This window comes from Ranitomeya imitator, chromosome 4 (genome assembly GCF_032444005.1).
Source record: "Ranitomeya imitator isolate aRanImi1 chromosome 4, aRanImi1.pri, whole genome shotgun sequence".
NCBI classification, from domain to species: Eukaryota; Metazoa; Chordata; class Amphibia; order Anura; family Dendrobatidae; genus Ranitomeya; species Ranitomeya imitator.
Genome location: NC_091285.1, coordinates 584,157,511 through 584,178,664, shown reverse-complemented (window position 1 = coordinate 584,178,664; position 21,154 = coordinate 584,157,511). Strand labels below are relative to the sequence as shown.

The following is a 21,154-nucleotide window of genomic DNA, read 5'->3' as shown; positions in this document are numbered from 1 at the left end:
CTGGTAGTATCTGAGCAGCTGTATACACGTGGCTGGTAGTATCTGAGCAGCTGTATACACGTGGCTGGTAGTATCTGAGCAGCTGTATACACGTGGCTAGTAGTAGCTGTATACACGTGGCTGGTAGTATCTGAGCAGCTGTATACACGTGGCTGGTAGCATCTGAGCAGCTGTATACACGTGGCTGGTAGTATCTGAGCAGCTGTATACACGTGGCTGGTAGTATCTGAGCAGCTGTATACACGTTGCATTATGAAGCATAGCCCACCACGGCCAGGGCGCACTAGTGTCTGCGGCCGCCCGTCAGGTATCCTTCGCGGCATGATTCTGCGCTGATTCTAGGCGACGTTCCCACAGACTGAGTTGCAGATTGATGACGTCAGAGCTTTTGGAATCGGCGCGAAAACACTGAGGAGAGGAAACAAGATGTCTGAATGTGTGATGTGACGGGACCGGGAGAAACAGAGGTACCGGGATGGCGACCGCTACTACGTCATGACTTCCCTCTGTGCCGCTTGTCTGAGCAGCACGATTGTATGTTTCTCACTGTGGCGAGACGTGCGTGTTCTGTGTTTCCCCGTCACGTCCGAGCCGCTGTGAGTGTAGCGTGTCATTGTTGTTCCGGCGGCGTGTAGTGTAGAGCACTCAGCACAGACGAGACTGACTTGCTCACTAGAGAACATGAGCCCACGTGACTCCGCGCTGCGCTGTGATTGGTTCCATTCCCTGGTTGGTTGGCGCTGCAGCTGTGTTGGTTTGTGTGAGGTAAAGTAAGTCTGGCAGTGCAGGCTCCTCTGTGTCAGACAGTGCAGAGTCCTCAAGTGTCAGTGCAGGCTCGTCGGTGTCACAGTGCAGAGTCGTCGGTGTCAGTGCAGGCTCCTCGGTGGCAGACAGTGCAGAGTCCTCCGTATCATAGTAGAGTCGTCAGACAGTGCAGGCTCCTCCGTGTCAGTGCAGAGTTTGTGTCAGAGCAGGCTCCTCAGTGACAGTGCAGAGTTGTCAGTGCAGGCTCCTCGGTGTCAGACAGTGCAGAGTCCTCAGTGTCGGTGCAGGCTCCTCGGTGTCAGTGGCACAGTGCAGAGTCGTCAGTGTCCGTGCAGGCTCCTTGGTGTCGGTGCAGGCTCCTCGGTGTCAGTGCAGAGTCCTCGGTGCAGGCTCCTCGGTGTCGGTGCAGGCTCCTCGGTGTCGGTGCAGAGTCCTCGGTGCAGGCTCCTCGGTGTCGGTGCAGAGTCCTCGGTGCAGGCTCCCCGGTGTCGGTGCAGAGTCCTCGGTGCAGGCTCCTCGGTGTCGGTGCAGAGTCCTCGGTGCAGGCTCCCCGGTGTCGGTGCAGAGTCCTCGGTGCAGGCTCCCCGGTGTCGGTGCAGAGTCCTCGGTGCAGGCTCCCCGGTGTCGGTGCAGAGTCCTCGGTGCAGGCTCCTCGGTGTCGGTGCAGAGTCCTCGGTGCAGGCTCCTCGGTGTCGGTGCAGAGTCCTCGGTGCAGGCTCCTCGGTGTCGGTGCAGAGTCCTCGGTGCAGGCTCCTCGGTGTCGGTGCAGAGTCCTCGGTGCAGGCTCCTCGGTGTCGGTGCAGAGTCCTCGGTGCAGGCTCCTCGGTGTCGGTGCAGAGTCCTCGGTGCAGGCTCCTCGGTGTCGGTGCAGAGTCCTCGGTGCAGGCTCCTCGGTGTCGGTGCAGAGTCCTCGGTGCAGGCTCCTCGGTGTCGGTGCAGAGTCCTCGGTGCAGGCTTCCCGGTGTCGGTGCAGAGTCCTCGGTGCAGGCTCCCCGGTGTCGGTGCAGAGTCCTCGGTGCAGGCTTCCCGGTGTCGGTGCAGAGTCCTCAGTGTAGGGTCGGTGTAGTAGAAGTGGTGTGTAATACACAGGGCTGGTGACAAACGGTCCTCCTGACAGCCATTTTACTATCTCTAATAAACTATTGAAAAATGTAATTCCATAATGTTTTCTTTCCCCTTCTTCTGATGATGTTGGTTCTCTGTGAGGACGGGTTCTCCCCAGAGTTAGGAACTCTATTGTTCTATTACGTTACAGGAAAAAATAAATAAGATCTATGCAAGTAACGGGTCATTCAGATACCGGGCACAGTGCCAGACTGACCCCATGGACTACAATGGGATCTGTCGGCTGTCTCAGTGTCCGTCCTCTTACCATAAAATATAGCTCATCGTGCTGTACTTTTTTTCTTCTTGTGTAAATTACAGAACTTGCAACCAAAAAGAGACTGAAATGCAGATGTGGAAAAAAAGCCTAAATCTTGCAAAACACTTGTACAAAACGATATGTGATGTCAGCACACAGTACAGTAGTGTGAGGGTGTGTGCACACATAGATGGAACCTCTGCGGATTTTTCCGCACCTGTTTTGAGAAGTCCACACTTAGGCTACTTTCACACTAGCGTCGTACTCGGCCCGTCGCAGTGCGTCGGGCCGACGTACCGACGCTAGCAGTGAATGCGCCGCACAATGGGGGCAGCGGATGCATTTTTCCAGCGCATCCGCTGCCCCATTGTGAGTTGCGGGGAGGTGGGGGCGGACATAACGCTGCAAAAAACGTTACATGTAACGTTTTTTGCTGCCGACGGTCCGCCACAACACGGCGCAACCGTCGCACGACGGTTGCGACGTGTGGCAAAGCGTCGCAATGCGACGCTAATGCAAGTCAATGGGAACAACCGCATCCTGCAAGCACTTTTGCAGGATGCGTTTTTTTCTACAAAACGATGCATAGCGACGTGCAGGACGCTAGTGTGAAAGTAGCCTTAAAAAGCGCTGCTTTTTACCTGCGGATTTTATGCGTTTTTTTTGCGGATTCCTATTATGGAGCAGGTGTAAACAGCTGCTTAATCTGCACAAAGAATGAACATGCTGCGGAATAAACAATGCAGCGTTTCCGCGCAGTTTTTCCCGCAGCATGTGCACTGCGGATTTTGTTTTCCATAGGTTTACACGGTTAACAAAACCGCTGTGGATCCGCAGCAAAATCCGCAACGTGTGCACATACCTAAAGCATGGTGCAACTGCAGAAAAGCTGCCGAAACCTCGGACAGGACAGCATGTGGATTCCAGACTTCTGAGTATTAGTGACAGAGCGAGATACTAATGTAACATGATTGGAGTTGCTTGTTTTGTTCACTGTTGCGCTTGCTTTCTCACAGCATGGCGGCTTTACCACAGAACAACCTCCAGAAGCAGCTGGAATTATTCTCTACTAAGCTTGCTGGGAATAAGCTTTCTCTGCAGAAAAATAAACCTGGGTGAGTAACCTTCAGCTATTTGCTGCAATATCGGAAATGTCTGTTGTATGCTTCCCAACAAAACCTGTTAATTAACAGATCATCTGACATCTTTCTGCGCGGGGGTCTTTATTCTGTCCCGAATCTCTGTATTGGCAAATCTAGAGGGGAGGAATTATTTACTGGTACATGAAGCTGTCATTCTCTCGTCAGGGACCCGCAGCCAGTCCATGATTGGACCGAGATCCACGGACATCTGCGTGACCCATTACGGTTCTTGCAGACGTGCATATGACAAATCGGCCGAGTTTTATCTAATTTTCATCCATGTAACGTCTTTTTTTTTTTTTTTTTTCGTCCGTGCGATAACCGGTTTCATACAGCAATATTAAAATGTACATGATCACATAGAGTTTCCTAAGTTTATAACAGATATCTATCCGTAAAAATCAGATTCCACTCTAATGGTCCATGTGAGATCCAATTTTTTTTTCTCACATCCATAAACTTGAATGTGTGAGACTCAGATGAAGGCCGGGGTCTATGCAGCTATGAAGCTGCATAGAACTACACACAGCCGCACACTCCGGCGGCAGTGTCGGGTATTGAAGCACGAGTTTCTCGCATTGCACTCGCAAGTGTGACCCGGCTGAAAGTAGTGCATGCTGCGATTTGTTTCTCGAGGACCCTCGTACCGAGAGAAAAGGCATTCATCTGAACAGTCCTATTGAATAACATGGGTGAGTGTGCTGTCCGCGTGCTATCCAAAACGCCAGGAGTGGGTGGGTGCGTGTCCACAAACATACAGACTAGAAGTGCACCACATCGCTCACTACAAGTGAATCGAGCGAGGCCAGACACGTTTAGTCGGAATGTGGCCAGAGGTATGTAAATCGCATTCTTGTTGTCACACGACCACTCCTGGCGCCGGCAGTAGAGAATCCTGACAGCACTCACTGTATGTGACTGCAAACTTGAGCCCCAAGCCAGAACAACTCCTGTAAAGACAACCTTTTTTATTTCAGTTAATGTTGTAGTTAGCTTATAACCGCAGGTCCTGGCACTGTAGTCAAATAGCTGATTATTTCTTTAATATTATGAAGTCACAAGTATTCAAAGACTACTGAAGAGACGGTCACTATGTCATTTATTGCCCCCCAGACTCTTTACTGGGCATAACAAGTAGATGTGTCTTGCCCTTAGTGTGCCTTTAAACTCTTTCAAATCTCCTAGCCACTATGTGTCAGTCAGATTTCTTATGTAACTTGTATGGTTCACCTATTTACACGTGATGGTTACTTTTTTTTTTCTCCCCTTTTAAAGTGTTTTTACCTTTAAAAAGAAGAGCTCTCCTGATGGATCTACATCTACTAGTGTCATTCAAGCAAAGCAGCAAGTTCCCCTGAAGGACAAAAATGTGTACGTTTCAGTTGGCGACCCATCAAAAAACCACTTGTCAGTTTTATCCTCCATGGAAAGTGTTAATACCAATAGATTGTCCACTCCTAGTTGCCTGAAGCTAACTGAGACATCTCCAAAACCAACTTCTTTTAAAGTTGTCCAGCTTAGTACAGGCCAACAGAATGACCATGTTCCTCCAGAAAATGCTTCCTCAAAGACTATAAAAGACTGCAATACCTCTCTCAGCTCTGTTCTCAGCCTGGAGGATTGGGATGATATAAATGATTTTGACACTTCTATATCGCCAGTATTTCATACAAGGAAATTTGGAAAGACACCACAGAAATGCAGCAAAACAAAGTCCGAGACTTCTTCCAAACCACTGTTTACTGAAGTGGACCCCTGTAATAGTAAAGATAATATAAGGATTTCTGCTTCTGATCAGCTCGTGGATGCCAAGAAGCCCGATGTTGTGTCTGCAGCAGTCTCTACAGAAGCAATGGTGTGCCCAGGTCAGTTCTCTTAGAATGGAAAGTAAAGCATTAAGTCTCTGTTCACATTGGAGGCTTCATTAGGACTCGTGGCTGAGGCAGAATAGTGACGCTGGGTGTCAATTTGATGCAAACTAGGGTGGAACTTAGTGGACCCCCTGAGTGAGATCCATCGGGCACCAGCACTATCCTTAATACCACAGACTTGGCAGAGGTTTGTAGTTTTCGTTCTAAGTGGAGGCTATAGTGTGAACATGGGCCAAGCTGACCTTCACTGATCACTGACATGATCTGGCCTGTGTTTCAATAATTTTCTCCGTTTGCATTTTTTTGTTACAGAATATAAATGGCAAAATATCTGCAATAATGTGAATGTTATCTCTGCATGGAAAATATTTGCTGCTCTTAATACAGTTCATGTGCATATATTCATAGAGTAGAAGGGGACAGCACTTGGTGACAGGATGTCACAGTTTAGGGACGTAATTATTTTTACATAGAGCTGTTTGATTGACAAAGGGTTCTATGGAAATGTAATAAATGGTTGCTGTCAAATATTTCATGCTGCAACCTGCCCTAGTCACGTGTGGGGATGGATTACCATCTCAAGACATACCACTCGAGATACAGTACAGACCAAAAGTTTGGACACACCTTCTCAGTTAAAGATTTTTCTGTATTTTCATGACTATGAAAATTGTACATTCACACCGAAGGCATCAAAACTATGAATTAACACATGTGGAATTATATACTTAACAAAAAAGTGTGAAGCAACTGAAATTGTCTTATATTCTAGGTTCTTCAAAGTAGCCACCTTTTGCTTTGATGACTGCTTTGCACACTCTTGGCATTCTCTTGATGAGCCTCAAGAGGTAGTCACCAGGAATGGTCTTCCAACAATCTTGAAGGAGTTCCCAGAGATGCTTAGCACTTGTTGGCCCTTTTGCCTTCACTCTGCGGTCCAGCTCACCCCAAACCATCTCCATTGGGTTCAGGTCTGGTGACTTTAGAGGCAAGGTCATCTGGTGTAGCACCCCATCACTCTCCTTCTTGTTCAAATAGCCCTTACTCAGCCTGGAGGAGTGTTTGGGGTCATTGTCCTGTTGAAAAATAAATGATGGTCCAACTAAACGCAAACCGGATGGAATAGCATGCCGCTGCAAGATGCTGTGGTAGCCATGCTGGTTCAGTATGCCTTCAATTTTGAATAAATCCCCAACAGTGTCACCAGCAAAGCACCCCCACACCATCACACCTCCTCTTCCATGCTTCACGGTGGGAACCAGGCATGTAGAGTCCATCCGTTCACCTTTTCTGCGTCGCACAAAGACGCGGTGGTTGGCACCAAAGATCTCAAATTTGGATTCATCAGACCAAAGCACAGATTTCCACTGGTATAATGTCCATTCCTTGTGTTCTTTAGCCCAAACAAGTCTCTTCTGCTTGTTGTCTGTCCTTAGCACTGGTTTCCTAGCAGCTATTTTACCATGAAGGCCTGCTGTACAAAGTCTCCTCTTAACAGTTGTTGTAGTGATGTGTCTGCTGCTAGAACTCTGTGTGGCATTGACCTGGTCTCTAATCTGAGCTGCTGTTAACCTGCGATTTCTGAGGCTGGTGACTCAGATAAACTTATCCTCAGAAGAAGAGGTGACTCTTGGTCTTCCTTTCCTGGGGTGGTCCTCATGTGAGCCAGTTTCTTTGTAGCGCTTGATGGTTTTTGCCACTGCACTTGGGGACACTTTCAAAGTATGCCCAATTTTTCAGACTGACTGACCTTCATTTCTTAAAGTAATGATGGCCACTCGTTTTTCTTTACTTAGCTGCTTTTTTCTTGCCATAATACAAATTGTAACAGTCTATTCAGTAGGACTATCAGCTGTGTATCCACCAGACTTCTGCACAACACAACCGATGGTCCCAACCCCATTTATAAGGCAAGAAATCCCACTTATTAAACCTGACAGAGCACACCTGTGAAGTGAAAACCATTCCCAGTGACTACCTCTTGATGCTCATCAAGAGAATGCCAAGAGTGTGCAAAGCAGTCATCAAAGCAAAAGGTGGCTACTTTGAAGAACCTAGAATATAAGACATAATTTCAGTTGTTTCACACTTTAAAGGGAACCTGTCACCCCGTTTTTTGAGATTGAGCTATAAATACTGTTAAATAGGGCCTGCGCTGTGTGTTCCTATAGTGTATGTAGTGTACCCCGATTCCCCATGTATGCTGAGAAATAACTTACCAAAGTCGCAGTTTTCGCCTGTCAATCAGGCTGGTCAGGTCGGGAGGGCGTGGTGACATCGGTGGTTCTTCCTCAGCTTTACGTTGGTGGCGTAGTGGCGTAGTGGTGAAGACACAGCGCGCGATCTGCGCTGTAATCCCTTGCATCGGTGGGGGCGGCCATCTTCCTGGGGCCGCGCGTGCGCAGATCGAGTGCTCTGCTGCACGGGGCTTCAGGAAAATGGCCGCGGGATGCCGCGCGTGCGCATTAGAGATCGCGGCGGCCATTTTCCCAAAGCCGAGTTTGCATCTCGGCTTTGGGAAAATGGCCGCCGCGATCTCTAATGCGCACGCGCGGCATCCCGCGGCCATTTTCCTGAAGCCCCGTGCAGCAGAGCACTCGATCTGCGCACGCGCGGCCCCAGGAAGATGGCCGCCCCCACCGATGCAAGGGATTACAGCGCAGATCGCGCGCTGTGTCTTCACCACTACGCCACCAACGTAAAGCTGAGGAAGAACCACCGATGTCACCACGCCCTCCCGACCTGACCAGCCTGATTGACAGGCGAAAACGGCGACTTTGGTAAGTTATTTCTCAGCATACATGGGGAATCGGGGTACACTACATACACTATAGGAACACACAGCGCAGGCCCTATTTAACAGTATTTATAGCTCAATCTCAAAAAACGGGGTGACAGGTTCCCTTTAAGTATATAATTCCACATGTGTTAATTCATAGTTTTGATGCCTTCAGTGTGAATGTACAATTTCCATAGTCATGAAAATACAGAAAAATCTTTAAATGAGAAGGTGTGTCCAAACTTTTGGTCTGTACTGTATGTGTCTAGTGTCAGAGGAGCAACATCATCAGCAAAAATATCTGATCTCTTCACCCAGCCATGGAGCAGAGCTGGGACAGGAGAAACCTTCTCGACTGACAAAGCAGAACGTGTGTATTTTTCCACAGCCTCAGTTCTGCTGCTTGCTTGCTCAGTCTCCATGCTGAATTGTAAAGCTGTCAGACTGACCAGGCAGAGTGGGTTTACAAATATGCATGGAGCAGGATGAAGCTGGAAAGAAATGACGCTTCTGCTCAGTCAGCCAAGGAGATGTTTGTGGTTTTTTTCTTGCTGTCACTGCTCTGATTCACAGCTGACTGAGGACATTAGCTATGCTGCTTCTCTGACAGATGAGACACATGTCTCGAGTAGCGTTGTTTTTCTGGCTGCAGACTTGAAATATGTGATGGCAGCCATTTTTATCACATTTTCTGAGAACTTCTTTAATAAACCCCTTGCATTTGTTCAATGTATCTCCCACAGCCTGGAAGATGCATCTGCTGAGTGAGTCCTCGTACTCTCCCCTGTCCTTCTTTGTATAATGGACAGATCTCTTCCTGTCAGCGCTTAGATAAATATTAGGGACTGGATGGTGGCCCGATTCTAACGCATCGGGTATTCTAGAATATGTATGTAGTATATAGCACAGCCCATGTAGTATATTGCACAGCCACGTAGTATATAGCACAGCCCACGGAGTATATAGCACAGCGACATAGTATATAACACTGCCCACGCAGTATATAACACTGCCCACGCAGTATATAACACTGCCCACGCAGTATATAACACTGCCCACGCAGTATATAACACTGCCCACGCAGTATATAACACTGCCCACGCAGTATATAACACTGCCCACGCAGTATATAACACTGCCCACGCAGTATATAACACTGCCCACGCAGTATATAACACTGCCCACGCAGTATATAACACTGCCCACGCAGTATATAACACTGCCCACGCAGTATATAACACTGCCCACGCAGTATATAACACTGCCCACAACACAATGTGCATTGCGGCAAGAACACGTGATAATGTAGCGGTCTCGCGTGACCGCTACGTCATGTCCGGTCATTGCCCCAATGCATTCTTGGGACCGGAGCGTCGCGAGGACCGGGAAAGGCTGGTGCGGAAGGTGAGAATATAATGTTTTTTTTTATTATTATTATTTTTAACATTATATGTTTTTACTATTGATGCTGCATAGGCAGCATCAATAGTAAAAAGTTGGGGACACTTACACGGTTAAAGCCAGCGTTAACGGACTGCATTACACCGCGTTATGCAGCGGTGTAACGTAGTCCTAAAACGCTATGTGTGCGCTGACTGGAGAGGAGTATGGAGGGGGCACTGACTGGACGGAAGTAGGGAGGGGCCAATTCGCGGCCAGACTGTGCCTGTCGCTGATTGGTCGCAGCGACCAATCAGCGACCCGGGATTTCCGTTACAGAAAACAGACGGAAGTACCCCTAAAGGTACCGTCACACTAAGCGACGCTGCAGCGATACCGACAACGATGTCGATCGCTGCAGCGTCGCTGTTTGGTCGCTGGAGAGCTGTCACACAGACAGTTCTCCAGCGACCAACGATGTCGGTTTCCTGGTAACCAGGGTAAACATCGGGTTACTAAGCGCAGGGCCGCGCTTAGTAACCCGATGTTTACCCTGGTTACCAGCGTAAAAGTAAAATAAAAAAAAACACTACATACTTACCTTCCGCAGTCTGTCCTCCGGCGCTGTGCTTTCCTCTGTACTGTGTAAGCACAGCGGCCGGAAAGCAGAGCGGTGACGTCACCGCTCTGCTTTCCGGCTGCCCGGCGCTCACAGTCAGTGCAGAGAAGCACAGCGCCGGGGACAGACAGCGGAAGATAAGTATGTAGTGTTTGTTTGTTTTTTTAACTTTTACGCTGGTAACCAGGGTAAACATCGGGTTACTAAGCGCGGCCCTGCGCTTAGTAACCCGATGTTTACCCTGGTTACCAGTGAAGACATCGCTGAATCGGCGTCACACACGCCGATTCAGCGATGTCTGCGGGAGATCCAGCGACAAAATAAAGTTCTGGACTTTCTGCTCCGACCAACGACATCACAGCAGGGGCCTGATCGCTGCTGCCTGTCAAACTGAACGATATCGCTAGCCAGGACGCTGGAACGTCACGGATCGCTAGCGATATCGTTCAGTGTGGCGGTACCTTTAGACAATTCTATATACAGTGGGGCAAAAAAGTATTTAGTCAGTCAGCAATAGTGCAAGTTCCACAACTTAAAAAGATGAGAGGCGTCTGTAATTTACATCATAGGTAGACCTCAACTATGGGAGACAAACTGAGAAAAAAAAATTCCGAAAATCACATTGTCTGTTTTTTTAACATTTTATTTGCATATTATGGTGGAAAATAAGTATTTGGTCAGAAACAAAATTTCATCTCAATACTTTGTAATATATCCTTTGTTGGCAATGACAGAGGTCAAACGTTTTCTGTAAGTCTTCACAAGGTTGCCACACACTGTTGTTGGTATGTTGGCCCATTCCTCCATGCAGATCTCCTCTAGAGCAGTGATGTTTTTGGCTTTTCGCTTGGCAACACGGACTTTCAACTCCCTCCAAAGGTTTTCTATAGGGTTGAGATCTGGAGACTGGTTAGGCCACTCCAGGACCTTGAAATGCTTCTTACGAAGCCACTCCTTCGTTGCCCTGGCGGTGTGCTTTGGATCATTGTCATGTTGAAAGACCCAGCCACGTTTCATCTTCAATGCCCTTGCTGATGGAAGGAGGTTTGCACTCAAAATCTCACGATACATGGCCCCATTCATTCTTTCATGTACCCGGATCAGTCGTCCTGGCCCCTTTGCAGAGAAACAGCCCCAAAGCATGATGTTTCCACCACCATGCTTTACAGTAGGTATGGTGTTTGATGGATGCAACTCAGTATTCTTTTTCCTCCAAACACGACAAGTAGTGTTTCTACCAAACATTTCCAGTTTGGTTTCATCAGACCATAGGACATTCTCCCAAAACTCCTCTGGATCATCCAAATGCTCTCTAGCAAACTTCAGACGGGCCCGGACATGTACTGGCTTAAGCATTGGGACACGTCTGGCACTGCAGGATCTGAGTCCATGGTGGCGTAGTGTGTTACTTATGGTAGGCCTTGTTACATTGGTCCCAGCTCTCTGCAGTTCATTCACTAGGTCCCCCCGCGTGGTTCTGGGATTTTTGCTCACTGTTCTTGTGATCATTCTGACCCCACGGGGTGGGATTTTGCGTGGAGCCCCAGATCGAGGGAGATTATCAGTGGTCTTGTATGTCTTCGATTTTCTAATTATTGCTCCCACTGTTGATTTCTTCACTCCAAGCTGTTTGGCTATTGCAGATTCAGTCTTCCCAGCCTGGTGCAGGGCTACAATTTTGTTTCTGGTGTCCTTTGACAGCTCTTTGGTCTTCACCATAGTGGAGTTTGGAGTCAGACTGTTTGAGGGTGTGCACAGGTGTCTTTTTATACTGATAACAAGTTTAAACAGGTGCCATTACTACAGGTAATGAGTGGAGGAAAGAGGAGACTCTTAAAGAAGAAGTTACAGGTCTGTGAGAGCCTGAAATCTTGATTGTTTGTTTCTGACCAAATACTTATTTTCCACCATAATATGCAAAAAAATTGTTAAAAAAACAGACAATGTGATTTTCTGGATTTTTATTTCTCAGTTTGTCTCCCATAGTTGAGGTCTACCTATGATATAAATTACAGACGCCTCTCATCTTTTTAAGTGGTGGAACTTGCACTATTGCTGACTGACTAAATACTTTTTTGCCCCACTGTATATAGATTGCTAATATTGCAGTTCTCTAAATTACCTGTTGTGCTGACCCTCCAGACTCAATGCTTCTGGGCACTAGTGATCTCGGACAGCTCCAAATTCAGTTTTGCCTAGTGCCAGCATTCGGCAATTGATCCCCTGCAGAAATTTTGTTTTAGTCTGGAAAACCAGTTTACTGACTTCTACTATATAATTGTCTAAGGGTCACTTCCATCTGTCCTTCTGTCACGGTTATTCATTCGCTGATTGGTTTCGGCAGCTGCCTGTCATGGCTGCCGCGACCAATCAGCGACGGGCACAGTCCGGAAGAAAATGGACGCTCCTTACTCCCCGCAGTCAGTGCCTGTCGCCTGCATACTCCCCTCCGGTCACCGCTAACACAGGGTTAATGCCGGCGGTAACGGACCGCGTTATGCCGCGGGTAACGCACTCCGTTACCGCTGCTATTAACTCTGTGTGTCCCCACCTTTTTCACAGGTCCTGCGCTAATACCAACCCTGGGACCGGAACCTGCCGTGGACTACAAGGGCTCCCTCGGAAAGGTGAGTATATGTTTATTTTTTATTTTTTCACCTGTGACAAACCTTGCTGGGCAATATACTACATAGCTGGACAATATACCACATGACTGGCCAATATACTACGTGGTTCTGTGCTGTATACTACGTAACTGGGAAGTATACTACGTCACTGGGAAATATACTATGTCACTGGGCAATATACTACGTGACTGGCCAATATACTACGTAGCTCTGTGCTGTATACTACGTCACTGGGCAATATACTACGTGGCTGGGCAATATACTACGTCTCTGGGCAATATACTACGTGGCTCTGCTGTATACTACGTCACTGGGCAATATACTACGACACTGGGCAATATACTATGTGGCTGCGCAATATACTATGTGGCTGGGCAATATACTATGTGGCTGGGCAATATACTATGTGGCTGGGCAATATACTATGTGGCTGGGCAATATACTATGTGGCTGGGCAATATACTATGTGGCTGGGCAATATACTATGTGGCTGGGCAATATACTATGTGGCTGGGCAATATACTATGTGGCTGGGCAATATACTATGTGGCTGGGCAATATACTATGTGGCTGGGCAATATACTATGTGGCTGGGCAATATACTATGTGGCTGGGCAATATACTATGTGGCTGGGCAATATACTATGTGGCTGGGCAATATACTATGTGGCTGGGCAATATACTATGTGGTTGGGCAATATACTATGTGGCTGGGCAATATACTATGTGGCTGGGCAATATACTATGTGGCTGGGCAATATACTATGTGGCTGGGCAATATACTATGTGGCTGGGCAATATACTATGTGGCTGGGCAATATACTATGTGGCTGGGCAATATACTATGTGGCTGGGCTATATACTATGTGGCTGGGCTATATACTATGTGGCTGGGCTATATACTACGTGGCTGCGCAATATACTACGTCACTAGGCAATATGCTACGTGGCTGGACAATATGCTACGTGACTGCAATATGCTACGTGGCTGGGCAATATACTACGTGGCTGGGCAATATACTACGTGGCTGGGCAATATACTACGTGGCTGGGCAATATACTACGTGGCTGGGCAATATACTACGTGGCTGGGCAATATACTACGTGGCTGGGCAATATACTACGTGACTGTGCAATATACTACGTGGCTGGGCAATATACTACGTGGCTGCGCAATATACTACGTGGCTGGGCAATATACTACGTAACTGGGCAATATACTACGTGGCTGGGCAATATACTACGTGACTGCAATATACTATGTGGCTGGGCAATATACTATGTGGGCTGTGCAATATACTGCGTGGCTGGGCAATATACTACGTGACTGTGCAATATACTACGTGGCTGGGCAATATACTATGTAATTGGGCAATATACTACATGGCTGGGCAATATAATACGTCACCGGGCAATATACTACGTGGCTGGCCAATATATTACGTCACTGGGCAATATACTACGTGACTGGGCAATATACTATGTGACTGGGCAATATACTACGTGACTGGGCAATATACTACGTGGTTGGGCAATATACTACGTGGTTGGGCAATATACTATGTGGCTGAGTAATATACTACGTAGTTGGGCAATATACTATGTGGCTGAGCAATATACTACGTGGTTGGGCAATATACTATGTGGCTGAGCAATATACTACGTGGTTGGGCAATATACTATGTGGCTGAGCAATCTACTAAGGGACTGGGCAATATACTACGTGGCTGGACAATATACTATACGTGACTGGGCAATATACTACGTGGCTGGGCAGTATACTATGTGGCTGAGCAATCTACTACGTGGCTGGACAATATACTACGTGGACATGCATATTCTAGAATACCCGATGCATTAGAATCGGGCCACCATCTAGTTCTGTAATAATAATTTCTGTAACTAATAAAATATATGGATGACCTAGAGGGTAAAGGGGGCATTCTCTTGGTAGGAGCATAACATGTAACTTCAGCTATCATCAGCAGTATTGTAGTAGCTTCGGCATTGAATCCTGCATATATCTATATATGTAAACAGATCATTCATTCTCTGAGCTGAAATATCCTGCATGTCTATTGCTCCAGTCCCTGACAGCAAGCAGCTTGAATGGTATCTGAGTCATTCCATCTTCGGCATTGAATCCTGCATATATCTATATATGTTAGTCATCCTATTATGCATTTTTTGTGTTTATAGATATTTAATCTGACTTTGCATGTCCTTACTCAGCGAGATCACATAACTGTTTCAAAGTGGTCTATGATCCATGTAGACCTGGACATTTGTTTATCTGATCACTACATTTATTGTGTCCTGTTGTCTCAACTGAGTTTGATTGATTGCTAACGAGCTTTAACACAAAAAAAAAAAAAAAATAGGAAGATCTAAGGGCTAGCCTTCTATAAATGTAGACTTAGCTTGGGGAAGCATTCATGCAGGGGTGCATTCGTGCACTTGTATTCGTGTATTTTTATTCAAAGTACTTTTTTTTCTAAGTACTCGGCAGTTATAACATGGCAGTTAGACAGGGCAGGAGACAGGTAAGACAATCTAAATCTATTCCCTATTCACTTGAAACAACACAAATACTCACCATATTTATTTGCATATTCTATATCCTGGCTGCTGCATTCACTCACATTCACCGCCCTTGCATTAACTCTCTACACTCCATCCATATCGGCCCCTCTGTCCTTGCCTCTCCTATGTATAGCACTCATGCTCTGTTCACATTGCTTAGCAGCGCAGATCCATTCAGTCCCAACATCCAACACGAGACGCTCTCACAAATCACTTAACCATCTGCTCACTCTTTCGATCCTCCTCCTCCTAGTTGCTGGAGACATCTCTCCAAACCCCGGCCCCCCATGTTATAGCCAGTCAAACCTCCCAATTGCTACACCCAGAAACCCCTCTAACCTTATTAATATTCCCTGCATGCCTTCTGTCTCTTTGAATTGTGCCCTTTGGAATTCTCGCTCTGTGTGTAATAAACTCTCCTTCATTCATGACTTCTTCCTTTCTAATTCTCTTAATCTCCTGGCTCTTACTGAAACCTGGATCCAGCAGTCAGACACCACCGCTGCTGCTGCTCTTTCATATGGTGCACTACACTTTTCTCATACCCCAAGATCGGACAACAGAGCAGGTGGAGGCGTTGGTCTGCTCCTTTCACCAAAATGTACTTTCCAAGTTATCCCCCAAGTACCCTCACTTGTCTTCCCTTCCTTTGAGGTCCATGTGGTCAGACTCTACGTCCCCTTCTCCATGCGAGTGGTGGTGGTGTATCGTCCTCCCGGCCCCTCTCATCAGTTCCTGGATCACTTTGCCACCTGGCTTCCACACTTTCTTTCCTGTGACACCCCCACCCTTATCATGGGTGATTTCAACATCCCTATTGCCTCTCCCCTCTCCCCATCTGCTTCTCACCTTTTGGCTCTAACCTCCTCTTTCGGCCTCTCGCAGCATACTAACTCGCCAACACATGAAGATGGAAACTCCCTTGACTTGGTCTTCTCCCGGCTTTGCTCAGTGGATGATTTCACAAACTCCCCTCTCCCACTCTCTGACCACCACCTTCTTTCATTCTCTATCAAGAACTGCCATCCCGCTCAGGTCACCCCCACTTTCCACACTTATAGAAACATACAGGCCATTAACACCCAGGAACTTATGAAGAACTTGCAGTCCTCATTGGCCCCAATCTCCTCCATCTCATGTCCTGATTCTGCTCTGAAGCATTACAATGAAACCCTGCAAAGTGCCCTGGATGAAGCTGCTCCTCCTATACATAAAACAACTCGGCACAGACGGCAACAACCGTGGCACACGCTGCAAACACGTTTCCTGCAGCGGTGCTCCAGGTGCGCAGAACGTCTGTGGAGAAAATCTAATCTACCTGAAGATTTCATCCATTATAAGTTCATGCTAAAGACATACAATTCTGCCCTTCACCTCTCCAAACAAACCTACTTCAACACCCTCATCACCTCCCTGTCCAATAACCCTAAACGTCTCTTTGACACGTTCCAGTCCCTACTCAACCCAAGAGCGCAGGCCCCAACCACGGATCTCCGTGCTGACAATCTGGCCAATTACTTCAAAGAAAAAATTGACCATATTCGACAGGAAATCATCTCCCAATCTCTTCATACCATGCACTGTCCTCCCTCCCCCACTGCATCTAGTTCACTCTCTGACTTTGAACCAGTTACAGAAGAAGAAGTAAGCAGGCTCCTTGCATCTTCTCGCCCGACCACTTGCACCAGTGACCCCATTCCGTCACATTTCCTCCAGTCCCTTTCCCCGGCTGTCACCTCTCACCTAACAAAAATATTCAACCTTTCCCTCACTTCCGGTATTTTTCCCTCCTCATTTAAGCATGCCATCATACATCCATTACTTAAAAAACCATCCCTCGACCAAAACTGTGCCGCTAATTATAGACCTGTCTCTAATCTTCCCTTCATCTCTAAACTCCTCGAACGCCTGGTCCACTCCCGTCTTACCCGCTATCTCTCAGATAACTCTCTTCTCGACCCTCTTCAATCTGGTTTCCGCTCTTTACACTCTACTGAAACTGCCCTCACTAAAGTCTCTAATGACCTACTAACAGCTAAATCTAATGGTCACTACTCCATGCTAATTCTCTTGGATCTCTCTGCAGCATTTGATACTGTGGATCATCAGCTCCTCCTCACTATGCTCCGCTCCATCGGCCTCAAGGACACCGTTCTCTCCTGGTTCTCCTCCTATCTCTCTGACCGATCCTTCACTGTATGTTTCGCTGGTTCCTCCTCCTCTCACCTTCCCCTTACTGTTGGGGTTCCTCAAGGATCAGTCCTAGGCCCCCTCCTCTTCTCTTTGTATACTGCCCCTATTGGACAAACAATCAGTAGATTTGGCTTCCAGTACCATCTCTATGCTGACGACACCCAACTATACACTTCTTCTCCTGATCTCACGCCTGCCTTATTAGAAAACACCAGTGATTGTCTTACCGCTGTCTCTAGCATCATGTCCTCCCTCTATCTGAAACTAAACCTGTCAAAAACTGAACTCCTCGTGTTTTCTCCCTCTACTAACCTACCTTTGCCTGACATTGCCATCTCCGTTTGCGGTTCCACCATTACTCCAAAGCAACATGCCCGCTGCCTTGGGGTCATCCTTGATTCTGACCTTTCATTCACCCCCCACATCCGATCACTGGCTCGCTCTTCTTACCTGCATCTCAAAAACATTTCTAGAATTCGCCCTTTTCTTACTTTCGACTCTGCAAAAACTCTTACTGTTTCACTTATTCATTCTCGTCTGGACTATTGTAACTCTCTACTAATCGGCCTCCCTCTTACCAAACTCTCCCCGCTCCAATCTGTCCTGAATGCTGCTGCCAGGATCATATTCCTCACCAACCGTTACACCGATGCCTCTACCTTGTGCCAGTCATTACACTGGTTACCCATCCACTCAAGAATCCAGTACAAAACTACTACCCTCATCCACAAAGCACTCCATGGCTCAGCACCACCCTACATCTCCTCTCTGGTCTCAGTCTACCACCCTACCCGTGCCCTCCGCTCCACTGATGACCTCAGGTTAGCATCCTCAATAATCAGAACCTCCCACTCCCGTCTCCAAGACTTTACACGTGCTGCGCCGATTCTTTGGAATGCACTACCTAGGATAATACGATTAATCCCCAATCCCCACAGTTTTAAGCGTGCCCTAAAAACTCATTTGTTCAGACTGGCCTACCGCCTCAATGCATTAACCTAACGATCCCTGTGTGGCCTATATTAAAAAAAAAAAAAAAAAAAAAAAAATTAATTAACTGGTTCATGCAGCTTTACATGAACACCCAAGCCTTACACTATGGCTGGTCCGAATAACTATAGCAATTGTTACCATCCACCTCTCGTGTCTCCCCTTTTCCCCATAGTTTGTAAGCTTGCGAGCAGGGCCCTCACTCCTCTTGATATCTGTTTTGAACTGTATTTCTGTTATGCTGTAATGTCTATTGTATGTACAAGTCCCCTCTATAATTTGTAAAGCGCTGCGGAATATGTTGGCGCTATATAAATAAAAATTATTATTATTATTATTATTATATAGTAGCTCAGTAGAATGTTTTTTTTTCTGTATTGATTTAGATTAGAACTAGAATTTATTCATTTAGATGTGTTGCCATTGAACTGTTACATTATCATAACTTTGCTTCTTAGATGACAGCGCAAAAGTCACTGTGGATGCAGTTTGTGATGATGACATTGATGCAGATGACTTGGCTGAGGTGATACTTCCTGAGGATGAGTATGATGAGGATTTTATTCCTCCATCTCCAACTGATAGCAGTCTATCCTCCCCGCCGGCGCTCAGGGGTATCTGGTAGGTAGTACCTAGTAATGTGTGGATGCAGTAGTTCCTGAGATAAATCAATGCATAAGCTTTGTACATTGATTATTGCCCAAATCTTGCTGCCTTTTTGTAATGTCATGATCCATTTTCTATACCCATGGTTTTACTAAAGTTTTCTAGGGAAGTCATCAGTCAGCTCTGGGACTGCGGAGGAGAATACGACAGAACATCTCCAAAAGGACTATGTGTCCGCAACACAGGGTAGGTCGCATCCTATGCTGGTGCCAGAACACAATGTTGTATTGGCAATGACTTCAGTTGTTTTTCGTTGGGTGATTCCTTACACTAGGACAAGAGGTGTCACCTGAACTCTACGCTGTGATGCTTGATATCTGTAAGCTTGTTGACCGGATTCCCACAACTGAGCTGCTGTTCCTGTCTTGTAGAAAGGAGCTACAGAAGCAGATGGACATTTGGTAAGTAAGTCAGATGTTCTTTATATGTTCACTTTTTTTTTTTTTTAATTTCTGTTATTTACTTTGACCTTTAATTGGACAGGAAAAGGCTCTCGTCTAATGATTCTGTGCTGAAATCCTCACTGGTCGAGCCTCGTTGCTTATCCAGTGGCTCAAAACCATCAGATTCTAAAATAGACTCGGCGCCAGGCTTTTTGGGCACTCTGGTGTCAGATGCATCAGTACAACGACCGTTGGGGAATGTTTTTAGATTCACCTCGCTTGCTTCTGACAAGCCAAAGCCAAAAGACATTACTACGGATTGTGGAAATATGAGGGACTCTCGGCTAGAAAACAAATTGTTTTCCTTTAAGGCTTATGACTGTACTAGTAAAGATTCCTCCAGTCTCCAGGACTCTGTTTTTATTTCCAGTCGTTTCAATACTCCATACAGTGAAAAGCCCCTCACTTCTAGTACATGTGCCAAAGCGCCTGCACCGCAGCCGGATACCTCAGACATGGATGACATGTACTTTGATATTGACAATTTTGACATTGAAGATTTCGATGATGACATACAGTGCTTGGACAGCCCAGCAGCACCACCTACTAACAAACCGTTACCCTCACCATACCCCACAATACGGGAAGCGCCAGCCGTACAGAAGAGCAATCGAGTTTCATTACCATCTTCTGGATTCACCTCTAAACCAACTGGAACATCAGGTAAATAGTTATAGAAATAAAAAACCTTAATCTCATTGTGAAAACCCTTTATGGAAGTGTAGCTATTCATTGAAGGATCGGCTCATGAAATCTCTGAAACTGTTCTGGTATTATCAGGAAGATTGTGTTAAGCAAAATCTGACAAATCATTTTACCATTTTATTGAGCACCATACACCAGATCAAAGTATCATATATCAATAAATACACAATACAAGTTCCCAGTGTGCGACCTCTACCCTCACACATCATCTATATCACAGTGTCGTTATGGTACATTTCTCCTTCGCCTCATTGGGGGACACAGACCATGTATGCTGCTGCCACCAGGAGGCTGACACTAAGTAACACAAAGAAAGTTAGCTCCTCCCCTGCAGTATACACCCTCCTGCTGGCCCCCAGCTAACCAGTTCTTGCTTAGTGTCCGTAGGAGGCACACGGACGGGTCTGCTATTCAGACCCAAAGATTTTACCTTTTTTCCTTTTTACCTTTTAACCTTTTACAACGGACGAAGGGGGCGACGGATTCTTTCATGGTCCGATCTCCCCCGAACCAACAACAGGCGAGCACGGGAGTTTTACCTCTCCGTATCCTCTCCTGCGACGTGGGAAGCCACTGCCTGAGCTGATTTTAGGGGCGACGGGCCTCTTCATGGGCACCGATCTCCCCCCTCCCTTATCAGACGAGCACTGGAGTTTCACCTTCAGTATCCTCCTCTGCAGCCAGGCCTATTGCCGGACATTCAGCCCTGTCCACCAGGTTTTACCCTCGGCTGTACAGAGGCACCTTCCAACGTGGCGTCCGAGCAGCCCCCACTGCATCACCACTGAAAAAGCGGATGATGGAAGGAGGCAGATGGTTCCTCTCCACCCCTCTTCTGCAGGTATGGTGGATGGAGGCTCCCCAACCCTACACCGTCCTATCTTCCCGGGCACAGCTCCTACCTGTACGGGGTAAGTGCACGTTAATAATTGACTTTTTTGGCGGTCATAGGTGGGCTCCATAGCGGCAGGGTCCCCACAGAGCTTCGCGGTCCCTTTCCCTTCAGTCCGCGGGTGCGCACCGGCCGA

The 21,154-nt window shown here is 47.0% G+C and overlaps 1 protein-coding gene across 2 annotated transcripts in view; it reads left to right on the top strand.

The window, feature by feature from the left end:
• The first annotated feature begins 395 nt into the window (after positions 1 to 395).
• Positions 396 to 21,154, top strand: part of BLM (BLM RecQ like helicase) — a 103,872-nt gene continuing 83,113 nt past the window's right edge. Inside the window, exons 1-7 of one of the 2 annotated variants that reach the window (XM_069766475.1) lie at positions 396 to 467; positions 3,145 to 3,243; positions 4,546 to 5,135; positions 18,771 to 18,933; positions 19,076 to 19,164; positions 19,253 to 19,379; positions 19,462 to 20,084. In XM_069766475.1, the coding sequence (XP_069622576.1) occupies positions 3,146 to 3,243; positions 4,546 to 5,135; positions 18,771 to 18,933; positions 19,076 to 19,164; positions 19,253 to 19,379; positions 19,462 to 20,084 (1,690 nt within the window). In that variant the 5' untranslated portion in view covers positions 396 to 467; position 3,145. Of the gene's footprint in view, positions 468 to 738; positions 766 to 3,144; positions 3,244 to 4,545; positions 5,136 to 18,770; positions 18,934 to 19,075; positions 19,165 to 19,252; positions 19,380 to 19,461; positions 20,085 to 21,154 lie in introns of those variants that run through there. The other variant, XM_069766476.1, reaches the window with a different exon arrangement.